At 49.7% G+C, this 20,875-nt stretch overlaps 1 protein-coding gene and 1 pseudogene across 1 annotated transcript in view; both read right to left on the bottom strand.

Annotated features, from left to right (window-relative positions):
• The window catches only part of LOC146005834 (uncharacterized), a 150,751-nt gene extending 130,766 nt beyond the window's left edge, over nucleotides 1–19,985 (bottom strand). The window contains exons 1-3 of the mRNA XM_083145262.1: nucleotides 18,998–19,985; nucleotides 18,519–18,791; nucleotides 18,281–18,339 (exon numbers count right to left, since the gene is read on the bottom strand). Coding sequence (XP_083001388.1) covers nucleotides 18,281–18,339; nucleotides 18,519–18,791; nucleotides 18,998–19,985 — 1,320 coding nt within the window. The remainder of the gene's footprint in view (nucleotides 1–18,280; nucleotides 18,340–18,518; nucleotides 18,792–18,997) is intronic.
• A 525-nt stretch (nucleotides 19,986–20,510) lies between these two features.
• Nucleotides 20,511–20,617, bottom strand: LOC146006064 (U2 spliceosomal RNA; annotated as a pseudogene).
• Nucleotides 20,618–20,875: the final 258 nt, after the last annotated feature.

Genomic DNA, 20,875 nt, shown 5'->3' with positions numbered 1-20,875 from the left:
AATGGGCAGCTGTACGTGGCTTAATCAAGATTTGTTATTACAATGGGCAGCTGTACGTGGCTTGATCACGGTTTGTTACCACAATGGGCAGCTGTACGTGGCTTGCACACGATTTGATACCACAATGTGCAGCTGTACGTGGCTTGATCACGATTTGTTACCACAATGGGCAGCTGTACGTGGCTTGCACACGATTTGATACCACAATGGACAGCTGTACGTGGCTTGCACACGATTTGTTACTACAATGGGCAGCTGTACGTGGCTTGCACACGATTTGATACCACAATGGACAGCTGTACGTGGCTTGCACACGATTTGTTACTACAATAGGCAGCTGTATGTGGCTTGATCACGATTTGTTATTACAATGGGCAGCTGTACGTGGCTTGCACACGATTTCTTATTACAATGGGCAGCTGTACGTGGCTTGATCACGATTTGTTACTACAATGGGCAGCTGTACGTGGCTTGATCACGATTTGTTACTACAATGGGCAGCTGTACGTGGCTTGCACACGATTTGTTATTACAATGGGCAGCTGTACGTGGCTTAATCAAGATTTGTTATTACAATGGGCAGCTGTACGTGGCTTGATCACAATTTGTTACTACAATGGTCAGCTGTACGTGGCTTGCACACGATTTGATACCACAATGTGCAGCTGTACATGGCTTGATCACGATTTGTTACCACAATGGGCAGCTGTACGTGGCTTGCACACGATTTGATACCACAATGGGCAGCTGTACGTGGCTTGCACACGATTTGTTACTACAATGGGCAGCTGTACGTGGCTTGCACACGATTTGTTACTACAATGGGCAGCTGTACGTGGCTTGATCACGATTTGTTACAACAATGGGCAGCTGTACGTGGCTTGATCACGATTTGTTACCACAATGGGCAGCTGTACGTGGCTTGCACACGATTTGTTACTACAATGGGCAGCTGTACGTGGCTTAATCAAGATTTGTTATTACAATGGGCAGCTGTACGTGGCTTGATCACGGTTTGTTACCACAATGGGCAGCTGTACGTGGCTTGCACACGATTTGATACCACAATGTGCAGCTGTACGTGGCTTGATCACGATTTGTTACCACAATGGGCAGCTGTACGTGGCTTGCACACGATTTGATACCACAATGGACAGCTGTACGTGGCTTGCACACGATTTGTTACTACAATGGGCAGCTGTACGTGGCTTGCACACGATTTGATACCACAATGGACAGCTGTACGTGGCTTGCACACGATTTGTTACTACAATAGGCAGCTGTATGTGGCTTGATCACGATTTGTTATTACAATGGGCAGCTGTACGTGGCTTGCACACGATTTCTTAATACAATGGGCAGCTGTACGTGGCTTGATCACGATTTGTTACTACAATGGGCAGCTGTACGTGGCTTGATCACGATTTGTTACTACAATGGGCAGCTGTACGTGGCTTGCACACGATTTGTTATTACAATGGGCAGCTGTACGTGGCTTAATCAAGATTTGTTATTACAATGGGCAGCTGTACGTGGCTTGATCACAATTTGTTACTACAATGGTCAGCTGTACATGGCTTGCACACGATTTGATACCACAATGTGCAGCTGTACGTGGCTTGATCACGATTTGTTACCACAATGGGCAGCTGTACGTGGCTTGCACACGATTTGATACCACAATGGGCAGCTGTACGTGGCTTGCACACGATTTGTTACTACAATGGGCAGCTGTACGTGGCTTGCACACGATTTGTTACTACAATGGGCAGCTGTACGTGGCTTGATCACGATTTGTTACAACAATGGGCAGCTGTACGTGGCTTGATCACGATTTGTTACCACAATGGGCAGCTGTACGTGGCTTGCACACGATTTGATACCACAATGGGCAGCTGTACGTGGCTTGCACACGATTTGTTACTACAATGGGCAGCTGTACGTGGCTTGCACACGATTTGTTACTACAATGGGCAGCTGTACGTGGCTTGATCACGATTTGTTACTACAATGGGCAGCTGTACGTGGCTTGCACACGATTTGATACCACAATGGGCAGCTGTACGTGGCTTGCACACAATTTGTTACTACAGTGGACAGCTGTTCGTGGCTTGCACAAGATTTGTTACTACAATGGGCAGCTGTACGTGGCTTGATCACGATTTGTTACTACAATGTGCAGCTGTACGTGGCTTGCACATGATTTGTTACTACAATGGGCAGCTGTACGTGGCTTGATCACGATTTGTTACTACAATGGGAAGCTGTACGTGGCTTGCACACGATTTGTTACCACAATGGGCAGCTGTACGTGGCTTGATCACGATTTGTTATCACAATGGGCAGCTGTACGTGGCTTGCTCATGCCTTAGTAACCCATGCATGTATTTGTGTTGCTCCCTGATGGAATATTGGAAGCATAGATGTTTTGGGTCACTGTGTATAGTATACAATATACAGCACAATATGAGATATTGAGGGCTGATTGCTGCCATGGGAATACGCAATCCTATCCCTGTAATCAGCTCTGAATCAGGCCCTTAGTTCCACTGAACAGTAACTGACATCCACATGAGGGGAGCCACGGGCAAACACCAGTTTACATAGAGCTGAATATCCGTGTAACTGAACAATGGTGGGGTCGACATCCTTCTTTTGGGGTCATTGTCAGACTGGGCATAAAAGGCCCACCGGGGAATTATATTAAAGGGGATCATTTTAGGGGTGTGGCCAGTCTCCAGAGGGGGTGTGGTCAGCTGCCACTGATGTTTGGCTAGGTGTTAATAGTATAGTAAATAGTGCTGGTGCAGGCAAGATAATTTACCACAGTAGTAAGAGGAATACACCATGGTCCTGTGCAGTATAATGTATAATTCAGGTGCACAGTCTGGAACCCAATCCCTATAATTGGATGTGGGGGGTCCACCAGGGGTACCCCTGTGAGCCAGTCTAATACTGGCAGCTGGCACTGGCAGCTGATTCTGTATAATGAGTAAAGTGTCTTGTGAAACAAACCATCATGGATAATATTCAGCACGTGAACTGGCTGCTGCTGCGCCACCTAGTGGCGTCATTCACAACTGCACGCTGGTCTACTAGCAGCATCTGCATTCATCTGTGCAAGCACCAACTGATTACTGGAAATACAGGTTGTAGCAAATAAAAGTGATCTGAAACCTTGTCCATCACACGCCCAGCGTTGACATTGCTTGTGGTGCTGAGCGGTCTGCCGGAACGTCCTATATAGACAGGAGAGTTTTGTTTGTTGGAGTAGGTCTCTGGAAAAGGTCCTGGAACCCCCTTGTTACCAGGGATGGCCGCCATTCCGTCCTGTGCCGCCAATGGGATCGTGTGCGTCTTCAACACTCCGAATGAAAATCAGATGACACTTCTGAGCAGGGCAGAACGTGCCCATTTTTTGGTCAGACATTGTTGACCCAGAGATCAGATTCCCATATAATGTTTTATTTTTAAGGTTAGAACTATTTTTTCCAATGTTTGTTTGCTGTAAATGTGCGGTAATTGTGTACTGGTTATGGATAAATACAACTTACCCCAAACAAGCTGCCGCATTACTTCCTGGTTCCACAATGGACCTTATGCTAAGCAGCTTTGCCGCGCCCCCGCGTCCATGTGAAGGATGTTTAGCATAACACGCTGACCATCATATTCTTTCTACAGCGCTCTACCAGCGCTCTCTGGTGTCTTACATCTGTAAGCGCCCTGTGCAGGATGCGGGCAGGCAGCTAACTTCCGCTGACGTCAGATGCCAGCCCCCGCACCATGTGCTATGGGCGCATTTACATGGGAACGTCCTGCATTTTCATGGGAGTTCCCATGGGCGCAACCCCTCGCCGCTGTCCGACGCCCACACTCCTAGGTGCGAACGGGACGGCGAACAAGCAGTTAGTCATGCCCGCTGGCACCAAGCGGCGGCACATGGGCATACATGTGTATAAGCAGTCGCACACCATTGCTCCCCTGTGCGACGTTGCAGGGGTGCTTGGCGATCAGAATCACCCCCAATATGTGATGCATACAGTATAACACATTGTAAGAATAACCCAGATTTGCTTTATCGCCGTCTTTTCCTATTTGCAGGTAATGCGCTGAAGTGCGTGGATTGCACAGATCCCTCCGGGAATAACTGCACAGGACAATGGATGGTGTGTCCCGCAGACTGCGACGTCTGTCTGTCCACCCTGGTGCAGTATGATTTGGGTACGTTCTCTGTGTATAGCGGAGCAGGATTACAGCGCTATGGGCTGTATGGGGCCCCGGGCAGATACTAGTGTGGTCCCACTATAACCCTCCATTTATGGGGTAATTCAGGCCTGATCACACGGCCACCATTTTGCAGCATCCAGCATTCAGTTAAGCCACAGTCCCACTAGAAGGAAATCCCAGTGTGATCGCGGTGCGAATGGTTGTGTAGGGCTACAGATCTATTCCCAGCCGTGTGGACGTGTCCAAAACCATCGTAACAGGCTCAGCATCGAATGATTCTAACACTGGCCTCAAACTCATTGCAGGTGCCGCATAGCCCGGGACTCATCAGCTGGGATGGATACAGTGATATGCAGCCTGGAGCCAGAGACGTAGCAAAGGTGGAGCCAGCGGAGCACGAGCTCCGGGCACCGAAAGACTACAGGGCGCCGGAGCCATGCACCACAAACTCTGCTGCTGGCTCCCCAACCCTGCTTGCCCGCTCCCATGCCTGGCCAGCTCGCCCACTCCCCACTGTGCCCGGCTGAGTGCCCGCTGCTATTTTCAGTTCAAGTCTCCAGCTGAACCGCTAGCTAATAGGCACTTGTGGATCAGCAGCCAATCAGAAACAGCATTGGTGACTGCTGGACTGCGAGTGTCTATTGGTTAGTGGTACAGCGGGAGACTTGAGAAATGAAAATAGCTGCGGACAGCCGGACAAAGCGGGGAGCAAGAGAGCTGGGTGGGCGGGCTGCAGTCCCCCTTGGCAACAAGCTATTTAGTCCCCCATGGCAATGGATTATAAAACAATTAAACAATTAAATGGATAAGAACCTGGTTGCAGGATAGGAAACAGACAGTTGTAGTAAATGGAGTGCATTCTATGGAGGGACATGTTACCAGTGGAGTACCCCAGGGATCTGTACTTGGACCAGTGCTCTTTAATATCTTTGTTAGTGACATTGCAAATGGTATTGAAGGGAAAGTATGCCTTTTTGCAGATGATACAAAGATATGCAACAGAGTAGACACACCAGAAGGGGTAAATCAAATGACTGATGATCTAAGTAAACTTGAGAATTGGTCAAGAGAATGGCAACTACAGTTTAATGCTAAAAAATGCTAAATTATGCACTTGGGACTCAAAAACCCAAAGGCTCAATATAGTATAAATGGCACTATAATGGAAACTACTGAGGAGGAAAGAGATCTAGGAGTCACTATTTCAAGTGACTTAAAGGCAGGGAGGCAATGTAACAAAGCAATGAGGAAGGCTAGTCAGATGCTTGGTTGCATAGGGAGAGGAATCAGTAGCAGAAAAAAAGACGTACTGGGGGACATTTACCAAAATGGATTCGTAGAAAAAAGGTGTATTCGTAGGGAGAAATACACCTTTTTTTTACGAATTTGTATTTTCGGGATTTACAATCCCAAAAATACAACAATTCGTAGTCCTAAAGATGGAACATTCGTATTTGTAGTTACAAATACGAATGTCTACACCATCGATAGAATACGACAGAAATCACCATTCAAAAGAATGGTGGTTTCTGATTTACTAAGCAGCCGTATGGATAATACGGCTGCTTAGTGGTGTAAAACACCAATACGACAGGAAAATAGAACACTATACAGTTAGCAAATACGACAGGAAAATAGAACACCATTTTCATGTCGTATTTGCGTTTTTGCCTGCACGGATCAGTCAGATCCGTGCAGGCTTCGGTGTAAAAAAATAGAAAAAAAAATAAATTAAAAAAAAAAACGGCGTGGGGTCCCCCCCACAGCCGAAACCAGCACCAGGCTGACAGAGCCTGGAGCCGGTAATTAAAAATCAGGGAACCCGACAAATAGGGGTTCCCCGATTTTTAACAACCAGCCCCAGGCTCCTGCTCTGGGGCTGGTTCCCAAAATACGGGGGACAAAATGACTAGGGGTCCCCCGTATTTCAAGAACCAGCCCCAGGCAAAACCAGCCAGCGGGTAATGCCACAGCCGGGGGGAGACTTTTTATACAAGTCCCCCCGGCCAAAGCATTAACCCTACCGACCAGTCAGCCTGGCCAGGGGCCCTGGGGGAGTGGGGACCCCCCCAATAAAGGGGTCCCCCCCCTCCAGGACTTACCTGACCAGGCTGAAGCCTGGTGCTGTCCTCGATGCCCCTGGGCGGTGGGCATCGAGCTGATGGTTTTGTGTAAAAAATAGAATAAAAACCATTGTTTTTTACTGTGGCACTACAAGTGCCAGCAAGCCTCCCCAGCAAGCTGGGACTTGGATAACCACAAGTCCCAGCCTGCTGGGCATTAAAGGGCCCGCTGGGTCTTGTAGTGCCACCGTAAAAAAAATAGTTAAATAAAACACACTGACACCCGTTTTAAATAAAAGTTTAATACACACATTACATACATACTGATACTTACCTTTCTTGATCCCGTAGGTAGCCCTGGTCCTGATGTCCTGTGTCGTCCTCCAGGTCCATGTCGGCTGTCTGCGTCGTCCTCCAGGTCCATGTCGACGGTCCGTGTCGTCCTCCAGGTCCATGGCGGTGTCCGGGTCCGAAGAAATCCATGTTGGAGCTGTGGAAGGAAATCCTACTCACCTGTTCCTGCGCTGAAGAAGTCTTCTCTTGATCCGACGTAGTCCAGGTAATCTTCCTGCTGTCGCCGGTCCCCGCTGTCTCCGCTGTCCGTGCATCGCGCTGAGGAGAGATGCTGAAGTTTCATATTCGGCGCCTCTCCTCAGACTGAATTCTATTGGCCGCCTAGCAGGCCAATCAGGAGCCGACTTTCTCGGCTCCTGATTGGCCTGCTAGGCGGCCAATAGAATTCAGTCTGAGGAGAGGCGCCGAATATGAAACTTCAGCATCTCTCCTCAGCGCGATGCACGGACAGCGGAGACAGCGGGGACCGGCGACAGCAGGAAGATTACCTGGACTACGTCGGATCAAGAGAAGACTTCTTCAGCGCAGGAACAGGTGAGTAGGATTTCCTTCCACAGCTCCAACATGGATTTCTTCGGACCCGGACACCGCCATGGACCTGGAGGACGACACGGACCGTCGACATGGACCTGGAGGACGACGCAGACAGCCGACATGGACCTGGAGGACGACACAGGACATCAGGACCAGGGCTACCTACGGGATCAAGAAAGGTAAGTATCAGTATGTATGTAATGTGTGTATTAAACTTTTATTTAAAACGGGTGTCAGTGTGTTTTATTTAACTATTTTTTTTACGGTGGCACTACAAGACCCAGCGGGCCCTTTAATGCCCAGCAGGCTGGGACTTGTGGTTATCCAAGTCCCAGCTTGCTGGGGAGGCTTGCTGGCACTTGTAGTGCCACAGTAAAAAACAATGGTTTTTATTCTATTTTTTACACAAAACCATCAGCTCGATGCCCACCGCCCAGGGGCACCGAGGACAGCACCAGGCTTCAGCCTGGTCAGGTAAGTCCTGGAGGGGGGGGACCCCTTTATTGGGGGGGTCCCCACTCCCCCAGGGCCCCTGGCCAGGCTGACTGGTCGGTAGGGTTAATGCTTTGGCCGGGGGGACTTGCATAAAAAGTCTCCCCCCGGCTGTGGCATTACCCGCTGGCTGGTTTTGCCTGGGGCTGGTTCTTGAAATACGGGGGACCCCTAGTCATTTTGTCCCCCGTATTTTGGGAACCAGCCCTAGAGCAGGAGCCTGGGGCTGGTTGTTAAAAATCGGGGAACCCCTATTTGTCGGGTTCCCTGATTTTTAATTACCGGCTCCAGGCTCTGTCAGCCTGGTGCTGGTTTCGGCTGTGGGGGGGACCCCACGCCGTTTTTTTTTTTAATTTATTTTTTTTTCTATTTTTTTTACACCATGCAGCCTGCACGGATCTGACTGATCCGTGCAGACTGCTAGAAATAATTCGTATTAGCAGCCGTATATACGGCCGCTAATACGAATCATTACACCATCGGAGGGTTACAAAGCAGTCGTATATGACTGCTTTGTAACTGATCCTCCGGAACACGACTTTGCATACGATTTAAACAGTCATATGCAGTCGTAGGGAAAATACCAATACGAAAAACTAGGTTTTTCATATTGGTAAATTTCCCCCAATATTGCCACTTTATAGGTCATTGGTACGACCTCATCTGGAATACTGTGTCCAGTTCTGGAGACCATATCTTCAGAAGGATATAAATACATTGGAGAGTGTACAAAGAAGGGCAACTAAAATGGTGCATGGCCTACATCACAAAACTTACCAGGATAGACTAAAAGATCTTAACATGTATAGTTTGGAGCAGAGAAGGGAAAGGGGGGACATGATAGAAATCTTTAAATATATCAAGGATTTTAACATAGTACAGGAGGGAAATTTTCTTCAAAGGAAAACAAGTAATAAAACACGAGGACATGCACTGAAACTGGAGGGAGGTAGGTTCAGGGGAAATGTTAGAAAGAATTACTTCACAGAAAGGGTAGTGGATAAGTGGAATAGCCTCCCATCAGAGGTGGTAGAGGCAAATACAGTAGAACAATGTAAACATGCTTGGGATAGGCATATGAATATCCTTACAAAGAAATAAGGATTAAAAAGGGTTGAGTTTACCTGAAGGGTAAAAAAAGGGGCAGACGAGATGGGCCAAATGGTTCTTATCTGCCGTCACATTCTATGTTTCTATGTTCTATATAGTATGTAATGGGCATCATGTGTGGCCTTATGTGTAATTGGCATTACGGCATGTGGCTTTATGTGTAATGGGCATTACAGTGTGTGGTATAATGTTAAGCCACGCCCCCTTTTTGCCGTGCAAGAGCCCTGCCTACTACGAATCGGGGAGTGTGAAGGGGGAAACATGCCCTTGCTCCGTGCACCGTGGCACCTAGCTACACCATTGCCTGGAGCTGACGCCACACACTGTCCCCTTACACGCTCAGGCACACTGCATGTCACTCCCAGCGGTTCCCTAGGCATACCTGCGTTGTCCCGGACACTCCCAGTGGTTTCCTAGGCACGCCTGTGTTGTCCCGGACACTCCCAGCGGTTTCCTAGGCGCGCCTGCGTTATCCCAGACACACCCAGCGGTTTCCTAGGCACGCCTGCGTTATCCCAGACATTCCCAGCGGTTTCCTAGGCACGCCTGCGTTATCCCGGACACTCCCAGCGGTTTCCTAGGCACGCCTGCGTTATCCCGGACACTCCCAGCGGTTTCCTAGGCACGCCTGTGTTGTCCCGGACACTCCCAGCGGTTCCCTAGGCACACCTGTGTTGTCCCGGACTCTCCCAGCGGTCTCCTAGGCACGCCTCTGTTTCACGGACTCTCCCTGCGGTTTCCTAGGCACACCTCTGTTTCACCAGACTCTCCCTGACTATATATTTATTGATTCCACCAGGAAGACAGCCGGCTGCAGATGCTGATAGCGAAACACTCATTGGTAGTCTTGGTTGGTGGATGGACAGCCACGCAGAGCAAAAGCTAGGCTAGGGGAACAGAGCAGGAAGTCTTGCAGCACAACGATTTCAGAAAGGGGGCAGAGCCTAATAGTGAGAAGCGGGGTTAAATTACGGCCGTGAAATGTATAATTAAAAAAATTTGATCTGTCAGGGGGGTTTTCTGGGTACATAGAACCCCCCCCCCGCTTGCACCACTGCCCAGCTCAGCACTGATCAGCGTGTGCTCTCTGGGCGTGATAACTACTATGCTCTGACAGATGCCTATTTGTATAGATGCCCAGTAGGGGGCGCACGGAGCACCTGCATATATGGATATTACTTACAGAAGTCTATGGAGTACATTTTAATAAGGCAGCCATGCGCATGCAATTTTTTAAAAACTATCTTCCCCCGGCCAGCTCTCTTGGTATGTGCGAGATCTCGGTTTTTCGCGAGATCTCGTGCGCAGCCCGGAGCCAGCAGCAGGGCTAGTGTTGTCCCTGCAGTGGGGATAGGAAAACGCGATTTAACACCTTGTAGGCTGTTAATACCTAGCCCTGGCTGCTAATTACTGGGGGGGGATAGCAGAGGAAAGACCCGCTGAGCGTAACACCCCTGTTAATTAGCGTTAAGTGCATATAAGGTATTGGAGCACCGTGTGTGTATACAGTGTGTGTGTGTGTGTGTTGGAGCACTGTGTGTATACAGTGTGTGTATACAGGGTGCGTATGGGGTCGCAGTGTGTATGATCCTCTCCCTATATTACTGTTACCCCCGGCGACTATAAGGACAGTAACAATCACGTCTGCTCAGCATTTCTATTACTAATATGTTTATTTCTAACAGACGGATCACATCCTGAGAGCCAAAGTATTCTCCAGTCTATCGGCTCAAGTAAGTAATGGGAATAAGTGGTAAGTGTTCTGTGGGAGTGGTAAGTGGTCTGTGGGAGTGATACGTGGTGAGTGGTCTGTGGGAGTGATAAGTGGTGAGTGGTCTGTGGGAGTGATAAGTGGTCAGTGGACTGTGGGAGTGATAAGTGGTGAGTGGTCTGTGGGAGTGATAAGTGGTCTGTGGGAGTGATAAGTGGTCAGTGGACTGTGGGAGTAATAAGTGGTGAGTGGTCTGTGGGAGTGATAAGTGGTGAGTGGTCTGTGAGAGTGATAAGTGGTGAGTGGTCTGTGGGAGTGATAAGTGGTGAGTGGTCTGTGGGAGTGATAAGTGGTGAGTGGTCTGTGAGAGTGATAAGTGGTGAGTGGTCTGTGGGAGTGATAAGTGGTGAGTGGTCTGTGGGAGTGATAAGTGGTGAGTGGTCTGTGAGAGTGATAAGTGGTGAGTGGTCTGTGGGAGTGATAAGTGGTCAGTGGTCTGTTGGAGTGATAAGTGGTCAGTGTTCTGTGGGAGCGATAAGTGGTCAGTGGTCTGTTGGAGTGGTAAGTGGTCAGTGGTCTGTGGGAGTGATAAGTGGTCAGTGGTCTGTGAGAGTGATAAGTGGTGAGTGGTCTGTGGGAGTGATAAGTGTACAGTGGTCTGTGGGAGTGATAAGTGGTCAGTGTTCTGTGGGAGTGATAAGTGGTCAGTGGTCTGTTGGAGTAATAAGTGGTCAGTGTTCTGTGGGAGTGATAAGTGGTCAGTGGTCTGTTGGAGTGATAAGTGGTCAGTGGTCTGTGGGAGTGATAAGTGGTCAGTGTTCTGTGGGAGTGATAAGTGGTCAGTGGTCTGTTGGAGTGATAAGTGGTCAGTGTTCTGTGGGAGTGATAAGTGGTGAGTGGTCTGTGGGAGTGATAAGTGGTGAGTGGTCTGTGGGAGTGATAAGTGGTCAGTGTTCTGTGGGAGTGATAAGTGGTCAGTGGTCTGTTGGAGTGATAAGTGGTGAGTGTTCTGTGGGAGTGATAAGTGGTGAGTGGTCTGTGGGAGTGATAAGTGGTGAGTGGTCTGTGGGAGTGATAAGTGGTCAGTCTTCTGTGCGAGTGATAAGTGGTCAGTGTTCTGTGGGAGTGATAAGTGGTCAGTGGTCTGTTGGAGTAATAAGTGGTGAGTGGTCTGTGGGAGTGATAAGTGGTCAGTGTTCTGTGGGAGTGATAAGTGGTCAGTGGTCTGTGGGAGTGATAAGTGGTCAGTTAGAGTGATACTGTAAGTGGTGAGTGGTCTGTGGGAGTGATAAGTGGTGAGTGGTCTGTGGGAGTGATAAGTGGTGAGTGGTCTGTGGGAGTGATAAGTGGTGAGTGGTCTGTGAGAGTGATAAGTGGTGAGTGGTCTGTGGGAGTGATAAGTGGTCAGTGGTCTGTGAGAGTGATAAGTGGTCAGTGGCCTGTGAGAGTGATAAGTGGTGAGTGGTCTGTGGGAGTGATAAGTGGTCAGTGGGAGTGATAAGTGGTCAGTGTTCTGTGGGAGTGATAAGTGGTCAGTGGTCTGTTGGAGTGATAAGTGGTCAGTGTTCTGTGGGAGTGATAAGTGGTCAGTGGTCTGTTGGAGTGATAAGTGGTCAGTGGTCTGTGGGAGTGATAAGTGGTCAGTGTTCTGTGGGAGTGATAAGTGGTCAGTGGTCTGTGAGAGTGATAAGTGGTCAGTGGTCTGTGAGAGTGATAAGTGGTGAGTGGTCTGTGGGAGTGATAAGTGGTCAGTGGTCTGTGGGAGTGATAAGTGGTCAGTGTTCTGTGGGAGTGATAAGTGGTCAGTGGTCTGTTGGAGTGATAAGTGGTCAGTGTTCTGTGGGAGTGATAAGTGGTCAGTGGTCTGTTGGAGTGATAAGTGGTCAGTGGTCTGTGGGAGTGATAAGTGGTCAGTGTACTGTGGGAGTGATAAGTGGTCAGTGGTCTGTTGGAGTGATAAGTGGTCAGTGTTCTGTGGGAGTGATAAGTGGTGAGTGGTCTGTGGGAGTGATAAGTGGTGAGTGGTCTGTGGGAGTGATAAGTGGTCAGTCTTCTGTGCGAGTGATAAGTGGTCAGTGTTCTGTGGGAGTGATAAGTGGTGAGTGGTCTGTGGGAGTGATAAGTGGTGAGTGGTCTGTGGGAGTGATAAGTGGTGAGTGGTCTGTGGGAGTGATAAGTGGTCAGTCTTCTGTGGGAGTGATAAGTGGTCAGTGGTCTGTGGGAGTGATAATTGGTCAGTGAGAGTGATACTGTAAGTGGTCAGTGGTCTGTGGGAGTGATAAGTGGTCAGTGTTCTGTGGGAGTGATAAGTGGTCAGTGGTCTGTGGGAGTGATAAGTGGTCAGTTAGAGTGATACTGTAAGTGGTCAGTGGTCTGTGGGAGTGATAAGTGGTGAGTGGTCTGTGGGAGTGATAAGTGGTGAGTGGTCTGTGGGAGTGATAAGTGGTGAGTGGTCTGTGAGAGTGATAAGTGGTGAGTGGTCTGTGGGAGTGATAAGTGGTCAGTGGTCTGTGAGAGTGATAAGTGGTCAGTGGCCTGTGAGAGTGATAAGTGGTGAGTGGTCTGTGGGAGTGATAAGTGGTCAGTGGGAGTGATAAGTGGTCAGTGTTCTGTGGGAGTGATAAGTGGTCAGTGGTCTGTTGGAGTGATAAGTGGTCAGTGTTCTGTGGGAGTGATAAGTGGTCAGTGGTCTGTTGGAGTGATAAGTGGTCAGTGGTCTGTGGGAGTGATAAGTGGTCAGTGTTCTGTGGGAGTGATAAGTGGTCAGTGGTCTGTTGGAGTGATAAGTGGTGAGTGTTCTGTGGGAGTGATAAGTGGTGAGTGGTCTGTGGGAGTGATAAGTGGTGAGTGGTCTGTGGGAGTGATAAGTGGTGAGTGGTCTGTGAGAGTGATAAGTGGTGAGTGGTCTGTAGGAGTGATAAGTGGTCAGTGGTCTGTGAGAGTGATAAGTGGTCAGTGGTCTGTGAGAGTTATAAGTGGTGAGTGGTCTGTGGGAGTGATAAGTGGTCAGTGGTCTGTGGGAGTGATAAGTGGTCAGTGTTCTGTGGGAGTGATAAGTGGTCAGTGTTCCGTGGGAGTGATAAGTGGTGAGTGGTCTGTGGGAGTGATAAGTGGTGAGTGGTCTGTGGAAGTGATAAGTGGTCAGTCTTCTGTGGGAGTGATAAGTGGTCAGTGGGAGTGATAATTGGTCAGTGAGAGTGATACTGTAAGTGGTCAGTGGTCTGTGGGAGTGATAAGTGGTCAGTGTTCTGTGGGAGTGATAAGTGGTCAGTGGTCTGTGGGAGTGATAAGTGGTCAGTGAGAGTGATACTGTAAGTGGTCAGTGGTCTGTGGGAGTGATAAGTGGTGAGTGATACTCCAATCATACTCTCTCTCCCTGTTTCCATAATATTCGCCCTCTCCCTGTTCCCGTCACACTCTTCCTCTCCCTGCTCCCCTCATACTCTTCCTCTCCCTGCTTCCGCTCCCTACTCCTCCTCTCTCTGTTCCCCTCATACTCTTCCTCTCCCTGCTCCCCTCATACTCTTCCTCTCCCTGCTTCCGCTCCCTACTCTCCCTCTCTCTGTACCGCCTCATACTTGCCCTCTCCCTCCTCCCATCATATACTTCCCATACAATATAACAAGTTGCATCCAATGAATGGTAGTACGTCGGGAAACGCTGTTCCTTTTCCCATAAGATGAAATTCATATCAACCGTACATGTGACAAAGATGTGAGAATATCATAGCGTATATCAATTTCATACATCCAATACTCCAGTTCCCTTAGGGGAATATCCTGTGAAAAATCTACGTGGGCTGAATCCTGTCTAGTGTCAATCTTTCTAAATTTTTGATTGAAAAAGCAGGTCTTTATTAAACATAAAGAATGTAAAAAACAGACGATAACAAATATCACACATATACCGTGTCGCAGCACAGCCAAAACACAGTACACATGCAAACAGTATAGTACATATTATAAAATACAGTACAAGATAAACTTACACTATAGACTATACTATGCACTATGCATTCTAACGGTAACATTTACACAACAGTATACAAGACTATGGGTGTGGAGGGTAGGGGGTGAAGGAGGGGAATCACATGCCCGAAGCTTTATTGACCAGACAGACACATATAAGGGGAGGGCAATAAATAGAAAGACATCAACAAAACAACAGACATTGTGAAGTGAGGGGGGGAGGGGCCACGGTCCCAGAGTCTTATAAAACAGTCCAAACAAGGGGAAAGGACCAGAAGAAAATGGGTTTAGTCCTCTTCTTCCTCAGGGCTATCCCGGATGGAATAGTCTCTGAGCAGGCTGTGAACCAGCCTGCGGCAGTCCTGAACGGACATTCTCTCCCTCCGTAGTATGAGACGATTTCTGGCAAACCACAAAGCGTCCTTAACACAGTTTATAAGGCGCCAGGCTTCCTGGGTCGCCCCATACGTGTGGGTGCCTGGGAATAGTCCATACAATACCGAAAGGTATGAAAGACAGTTCCTGGGCACGGAGTCCTTGAATTCAGTCTCTAGGGCATCCAACAACAACTGTGCGTAGGTGCAGTCCCAGAAGATGTGCATGGAGGTTTCTTCATGCACAAAGCACCAGGGACAATGTCTATACCTACACAAGTTTCGGGAGTGCATGAATGACCGGTGAGGCAGGCCTCCCTGAATGGCCATCCATGACATGTCTTTGTGTCTATTTTGTAAGCCTTTTGGAGGCCACATACTCCTAGACGAACTTGGCAGTTCCCTCACAAACTTGGACACATCCAGGTAGAACCATGGAGTAGTCCAGTTGTAAGGGATGGAGCTGTCCCACTTGTCCCATTTAAGGGTCCTCCACAAGGGTAGGAGGAAGAAGCGGGACATGGAGTTCCCCGCAGAGCCGGCACAGTTGTCAATCAAAGTTCTGCGGATACAGTTACATGCAAAGAAGGCTCTCAGCATAGTTGGAATGTCTGGAATGCCTTTGCCACCTTTAAGGGGATCTTTGTACATAACAATCCGCTTCACTCTGTCCATTTTGGAGCCCCAGATGAAGTAGAAAACGGCCCGTGTGATGGCCTTGCAGATCGTGGCCAGAGGTGGCCAGGCCTGGGCGGTGTACTGAAGAACAGGAAGGATCTCATTCCGCAGCACAATGGTTTTCCCTTCGATGGTAAGGTCTCTGAGACTCCACAATCCAAGTTTCTGGCGCATAGTAGCAAGTCTTTCATCCCAGCACTTCAGGGCCGCTCCATCTCCTCCGAACCAGACACCAAGGGGGAAATTTACTAAAGGAAATTTGTAAAAAAAATAGGTGTATTTGTATCCAGAAATACACTCATTTTTGACATTTACTATCCTGAAATTACAGCAATTCGTAGTCGTATTGATGTGCTATCAATACGAATATGAATTGCCATATTTTCGGGATAGTAAGGGGGAAATTTACTAAAGGAAATTTGTATAAAAATAGGTGTATTTGTATCCAGAAATACACTTATTTTTGACATTTACTATCCCGAAAATACGTCAATTCGTAGTCGTATTGATGTGCTATCAATACGAATACGAATTGCCCTATTTTCGGGATAGTAAATGTCAAAAATAAGTGTATTTCTGGATACAAATACACCTATTTTTTACAAATTTCCTTTAGTAAATTTCCCCCTAAATGTCAAAAATAAGTGTATTTCTGGATACAAATACACCTATTTTTTACAAATTTCCTTTAGTAAATTTCCCCCCAAGGATCTTGATGAGGTCTGGCTTTACCGTGAATGGAAATGGAGTGGAGGACGACAGGTGCCACTTTCCAAAGAGCATAGCCTCTGACTTCCCAAGGTTGACCCTTGCTCCTGAAGCACGGCCGAAGTCTTCGCAGGTCTGGACGAGGGCTGTCACCGATCTCTGGTCTGCGCAGAACACAGTGACGTCATCCATGTACAGCGAACACTTGGCCTCTGGGTGGTCTGGACCCGGTGCGGTGATCCCTCTGATCTCTTGATTTTGCCTGATGGATACAGCGAAGAGCTCTATAACACAAACAAAAAGAAGAGGTGAAAGAGGGCAGCCTTGTCTGACCCCAGACATAACGGAGAAGGGGTCAGTCTTCCAGCCGTTCACCAACACCGAGCTGTAAATATCAAGGTACATCAGGTTAACATACGAACAGAATAGCTCACCAAGACCAAATTTACGCAGTACCTTGCCCATCAGCTCATGGGAGACACGGTCAAAGGCCTTTTCCTGATCAAGACTGATCAGGGCTGTGCACACATTACGGTCTTTCACGTAATGGACAGTGTCTCTGAGGAGGGCAAGGCTGTCTGCGATTCTGCGGCCTGGAATGGCGCAGGTTTGGTCTGGATGAACAATCTGCCCAATGACAGCCTTCAGCCGGTTGGCCAGTACCTTGGCGAGGATTTTGTAGTCCACGTTCAGAAGAGAGATGGGACGCCAATTTTTCAGGTCACATCTCTCCCCCTTACGCTTATACAAGATCGTGATCATTCCTTCCCTCAGCGAAGGAGGCATTTTGCCCTCCACCACCATCTCCTCGTACAGCTCGAGCAGGTCCGGGCCAATGAGATCCCACAGCGCAACATAGAGCTCTGCTGGGAGACCATCACTGCCCGGAGTCCTGCCCTGCCTAAAGGATTTAGCGGCAGAGAGCACCTCCTCCAACGCCAAGGGAGCGTCCATGGCCAATTTACCTGCAGGATCAATAGTGTTAGTGATACCTGACAGGAACTTATCAGCCTCATCGGTGTCTGTAGTCTTAGGGGAGTAGAGGTCGCTGTAGTAGTCGCGGACGACCTTCATCACGCCCTCCTTCCCCTGTCTGGGAATGCCATTCTCATCACGCAGCTCTGTCAGGGGCGTATGGCCAGAGTGGAGTTTCCTGAAAAAGAAAGAAGTACACTTCTCACCCTTCTCCAGATTCTCCACTTTGGAACGGAAGACGATACGTCTGGACTCCTCCTCAAAGTGCCTTTTCAGGCTCTTTTTGGTCTCGTCCAGGTCGTCCTTCACGTCCCAGCCGCACCGCTGGAGGTCCACCAGGGACTGGAGCTCACGCTGCAGTTTTCTGAGGTTCCTCTTACGGTCGCATGCCTGGGTACGTCCTTTAGCCTGAAAGAAACTGCGGATGTTAGATTTGGCATATTCCCACCAATCAGACATACAGTCAAAATAACATTTGTCATTCTTCCATGTGATGTAGGCATCCTTAAGCTCAGCCAGTACTTCCTCCCTTTCCAGTAGGGCACAGTTCAACTTCCAGGAGCCTGGCCCAGATGGAAAACCATGGCCCAGAACCCCTTGGAAGAGAATGGCCCTGTGGTCAGAGAAGAAGCAGGGAACCATAGAATGCCTAACCTGCTGCACTGCCCGGGAGGTGAACACAAAGTCAATGCGGGAACGCACAGAGCCATCGGGGCGGCTCCACGTGAAATTCACGGAGCCGGCCCCCATGGAGCCCACAGCGTCCCGCAGTGATGCTTCGGCCACCATTTCCCGGAGCAGATTGGACGTGACGTCCAGCTTCGCAGAGTTGCAGGTGCTTCGTCCATCCCCTTCGATCGAAGTCTCCGGCCATCACTACAGCCCTGGTGGTGGCGAGCTGGGTCCACAGGGTCTGGAATAGTTCCAAACGCTCACTCTTGATAGGTGAAGCGTACACGCAGATAAGCTCACCTGCCCAGGAGCCGTCTACGACAAGTAACCTGCCGCAGACAAGCTCCTGAACAGAATCTAGCGTGAAGAGGCTCCCCCTGATCAGAATGGCTACTCCTGCAGACTTATACTCACCTCCACCGGACCAGTAGGATGGACCATGGGACCACTGCCGGGCCAGATGCCTATAGGACCTGGAGAAAGGGAGAGAGCATTCCTGCAACATATACACATCACATTTCTGAATGTCAAGGAAGGAAAAAATAGATTGACGTCTGTTCTTATCCTTAATGCTCCTTACATTAATGGTAAAAAGATTAAAAGCTACCATTTGTTAAGAGAAAAAGGCAGGGTCATTGTACATTTACATTACGACTCCCATCGGGAGGCGTTTCATCAGGATCTGCAGCCGGGTCTCCCTGTTGGGGTGTCTGGATGCAGTCAAGTATTTCATCGATCTCACACAGGCTGTTGAGCTCAGGTACTCCGCTCTCCTCCAAGACCTCTACATAGGCCTCCATCTCCTCCTCGAGGGTGAGGGAGCCCTGGACTGGCTCGACCGATTCCACTGCTGCTTTCTTGGAAGATTCTGGGTCGGCAGCTGGGCTGTCCAACTCCTTCCTCTTCCTTCTTGGCTGTACATTTCCTGCAGGGGCAAGGGGTGGAAACTCTTCCTCGGAGAGGAGAGGGACAGGGGGAGGGGTAGAGGGGGTGGTGGGAGGAAGGGTGGGTTGGATCACAGGTCGGGAGGGTGAGGGAGGGGGGGTGGTGCGAACAGCCGGGGTGGGGGTTGCTGTCGCAGAGGGAGGGGAGGAGGTTTAGGAATGGTGGGGGGAGGGGAAGGTTTCTTACCGCCTTGTTTCTGCTGGATCTGCTTCTTCTGTCTAGGCTTGGGTGGTACCTTGACAGGGGCGACCACACCCGATACTGCTGCGGCGTAGGATCTCACTCTGTCGGGACAGTCCCGGGAGACGTGTTCCGTGTTGCCGCACAGGTGGCAGGTCATCCTCGAGGGGCAATCCTTTGTCTCATGGCCAGCCATGTGACAATGTTTGCAGGCCTGGACCTTGCAGTCCTTCGCCATGTGATCCTTCCCGCTGCACTTCCTGCAGTTGCGCGGCTGGTCAGAGTAATGGAGAAGCCCTGCTGTTCCCCCCAGGGAGAAGCACTGTGGAAGGTGCTTTACTCCTTCTGGGCACGAGGTGTCCTTGTGCAGCCGGACGATCACTGCCCACTTGGTGGACCAGAATCCATCATCGGTCAGGATCCTTGTGGGGTTCCTCACGACCGTGCAGAATCGGCCCAGAAATGTGGCGATGTCTCCGGCTGGCGTGTGAGGGCTGCGCATTGAAACCGTCACCCGCCTCTCCTCCCTTTGGATAGGGCAGTTGCCCACAAAGCGAGAGAGAGGGGATTCGGGTCTCGCCGCTTTCACTGCCTCCCAGTACCTCTTACAGATGGCAATGGAGGTGAAGGTGACATAGAAGATCCCCTTCAGGTAATTTTGAATGCTGAGTGTTTCAGCCCTCGTGAATCCCTGGTCGAGGACCATCTTCTTGCCGAAGGTGTCGATAGTCATGTCTGGCACCTGTCCATCCGTCTCCTTAAACTTCATCACCACGGTCTGCCTCATCCAGGGCTCCAGGGCTGGGAGGCCTTTGGAATGGTCCTGGACGGGCACCGTTGGTGGTGTCGTAGAAGGGGCAGTGGAGCAGGGGCCAGCCGAGACGGTCGGACCTTCGGCCGGTGACTTACCCTTCTTCCCGGGCTTCTTCCTCCCAGCGAGGAGGGCCGGAGTGGAGGCTGAGGCCGGCACCAGGGCTGGAGCAGCTGTGGCCATCCTTCCGGTTTCTCGGGGCAGCTGAAGTCGGGGCAAAGGGTCTTCTCCGGCGTCGAAGGAGGAGATGAAGGGGTCGCTTCAGAGGGCAGAGCAACACAAGTCTAACCCTCCAAGGAGGCTAGAGAGCGATGCACAGCTTCAGAGGGCAGAGCAAAGCAAGTCTAACCCTCCACGGAGGCTGGGGAGCGTTGCAGGGCTTCAGAGGGCAGAGCAGAAAGTCTGACCCTCGGCGGCGGCTCCGGAGCGGTGGAGGCTTCAGAGGGCAGAGCAGAAAAGTCTGCCTCTCCCAGGTGGCTAGGGTGTGTTGATCTCCTCTTCAGGCGAAATCCCCTTCTCCTCACAGTCGGGGGCGGAGCTTCTTCCTCGGCGTTGAGAGCTGGGGGGGTCGGAGGTCGCTTCGGAGGGCAGAGCAGGTCTGACCCTCGGTCTTCTCCGGCTTCTCCCTCTTCAGCGATGTCTTCTCCTCCTCGCAGTCTCGACGTCTTCGCTTAATTCGCTCTTCTCGGCCTGGCAGCGGTAGCCCTGAGAAGGACCGTTGTCGGTCCAAGAAACAAGGAGCAGAGCTGCCTCTCAGAATGAACTGATAAGAACAGATACTACACTTGATCTTAGCCAAAAGGCCGAGAAGCGATCTTTCTAAATAGGTGACTGGAAGGTGTTGCCCAAATCATCCAATAGGCTGTCATTTATCAATATACAGCAATGAAAGCTAAGAACTGATGTGTTGCTATTGGAGATTCCTCTTTGTATGATTTGCTCTCCCATGTGCAGAAAAAGGAGAAGAATCTCACATTGGGGCTCATTTACTAACATGAATTGGGCTACACCCAGATAATCTGACCAGACATATTTTATTTATTTGATAACTCTGCGTGGAACAGTAAAGATGA

Source organism: Crinia signifera, chromosome 5 (genome assembly GCF_055691185.1).
Source record: "Crinia signifera chromosome 5, ASM5569118v1, whole genome shotgun sequence".
NCBI classification, from domain to species: Eukaryota; Metazoa; Chordata; class Amphibia; order Anura; family Myobatrachidae; genus Crinia; species Crinia signifera.
Note: the sequence above shows the minus strand (reverse complement) of the source record. Positions and strands in the feature narration are given on the sequence as shown.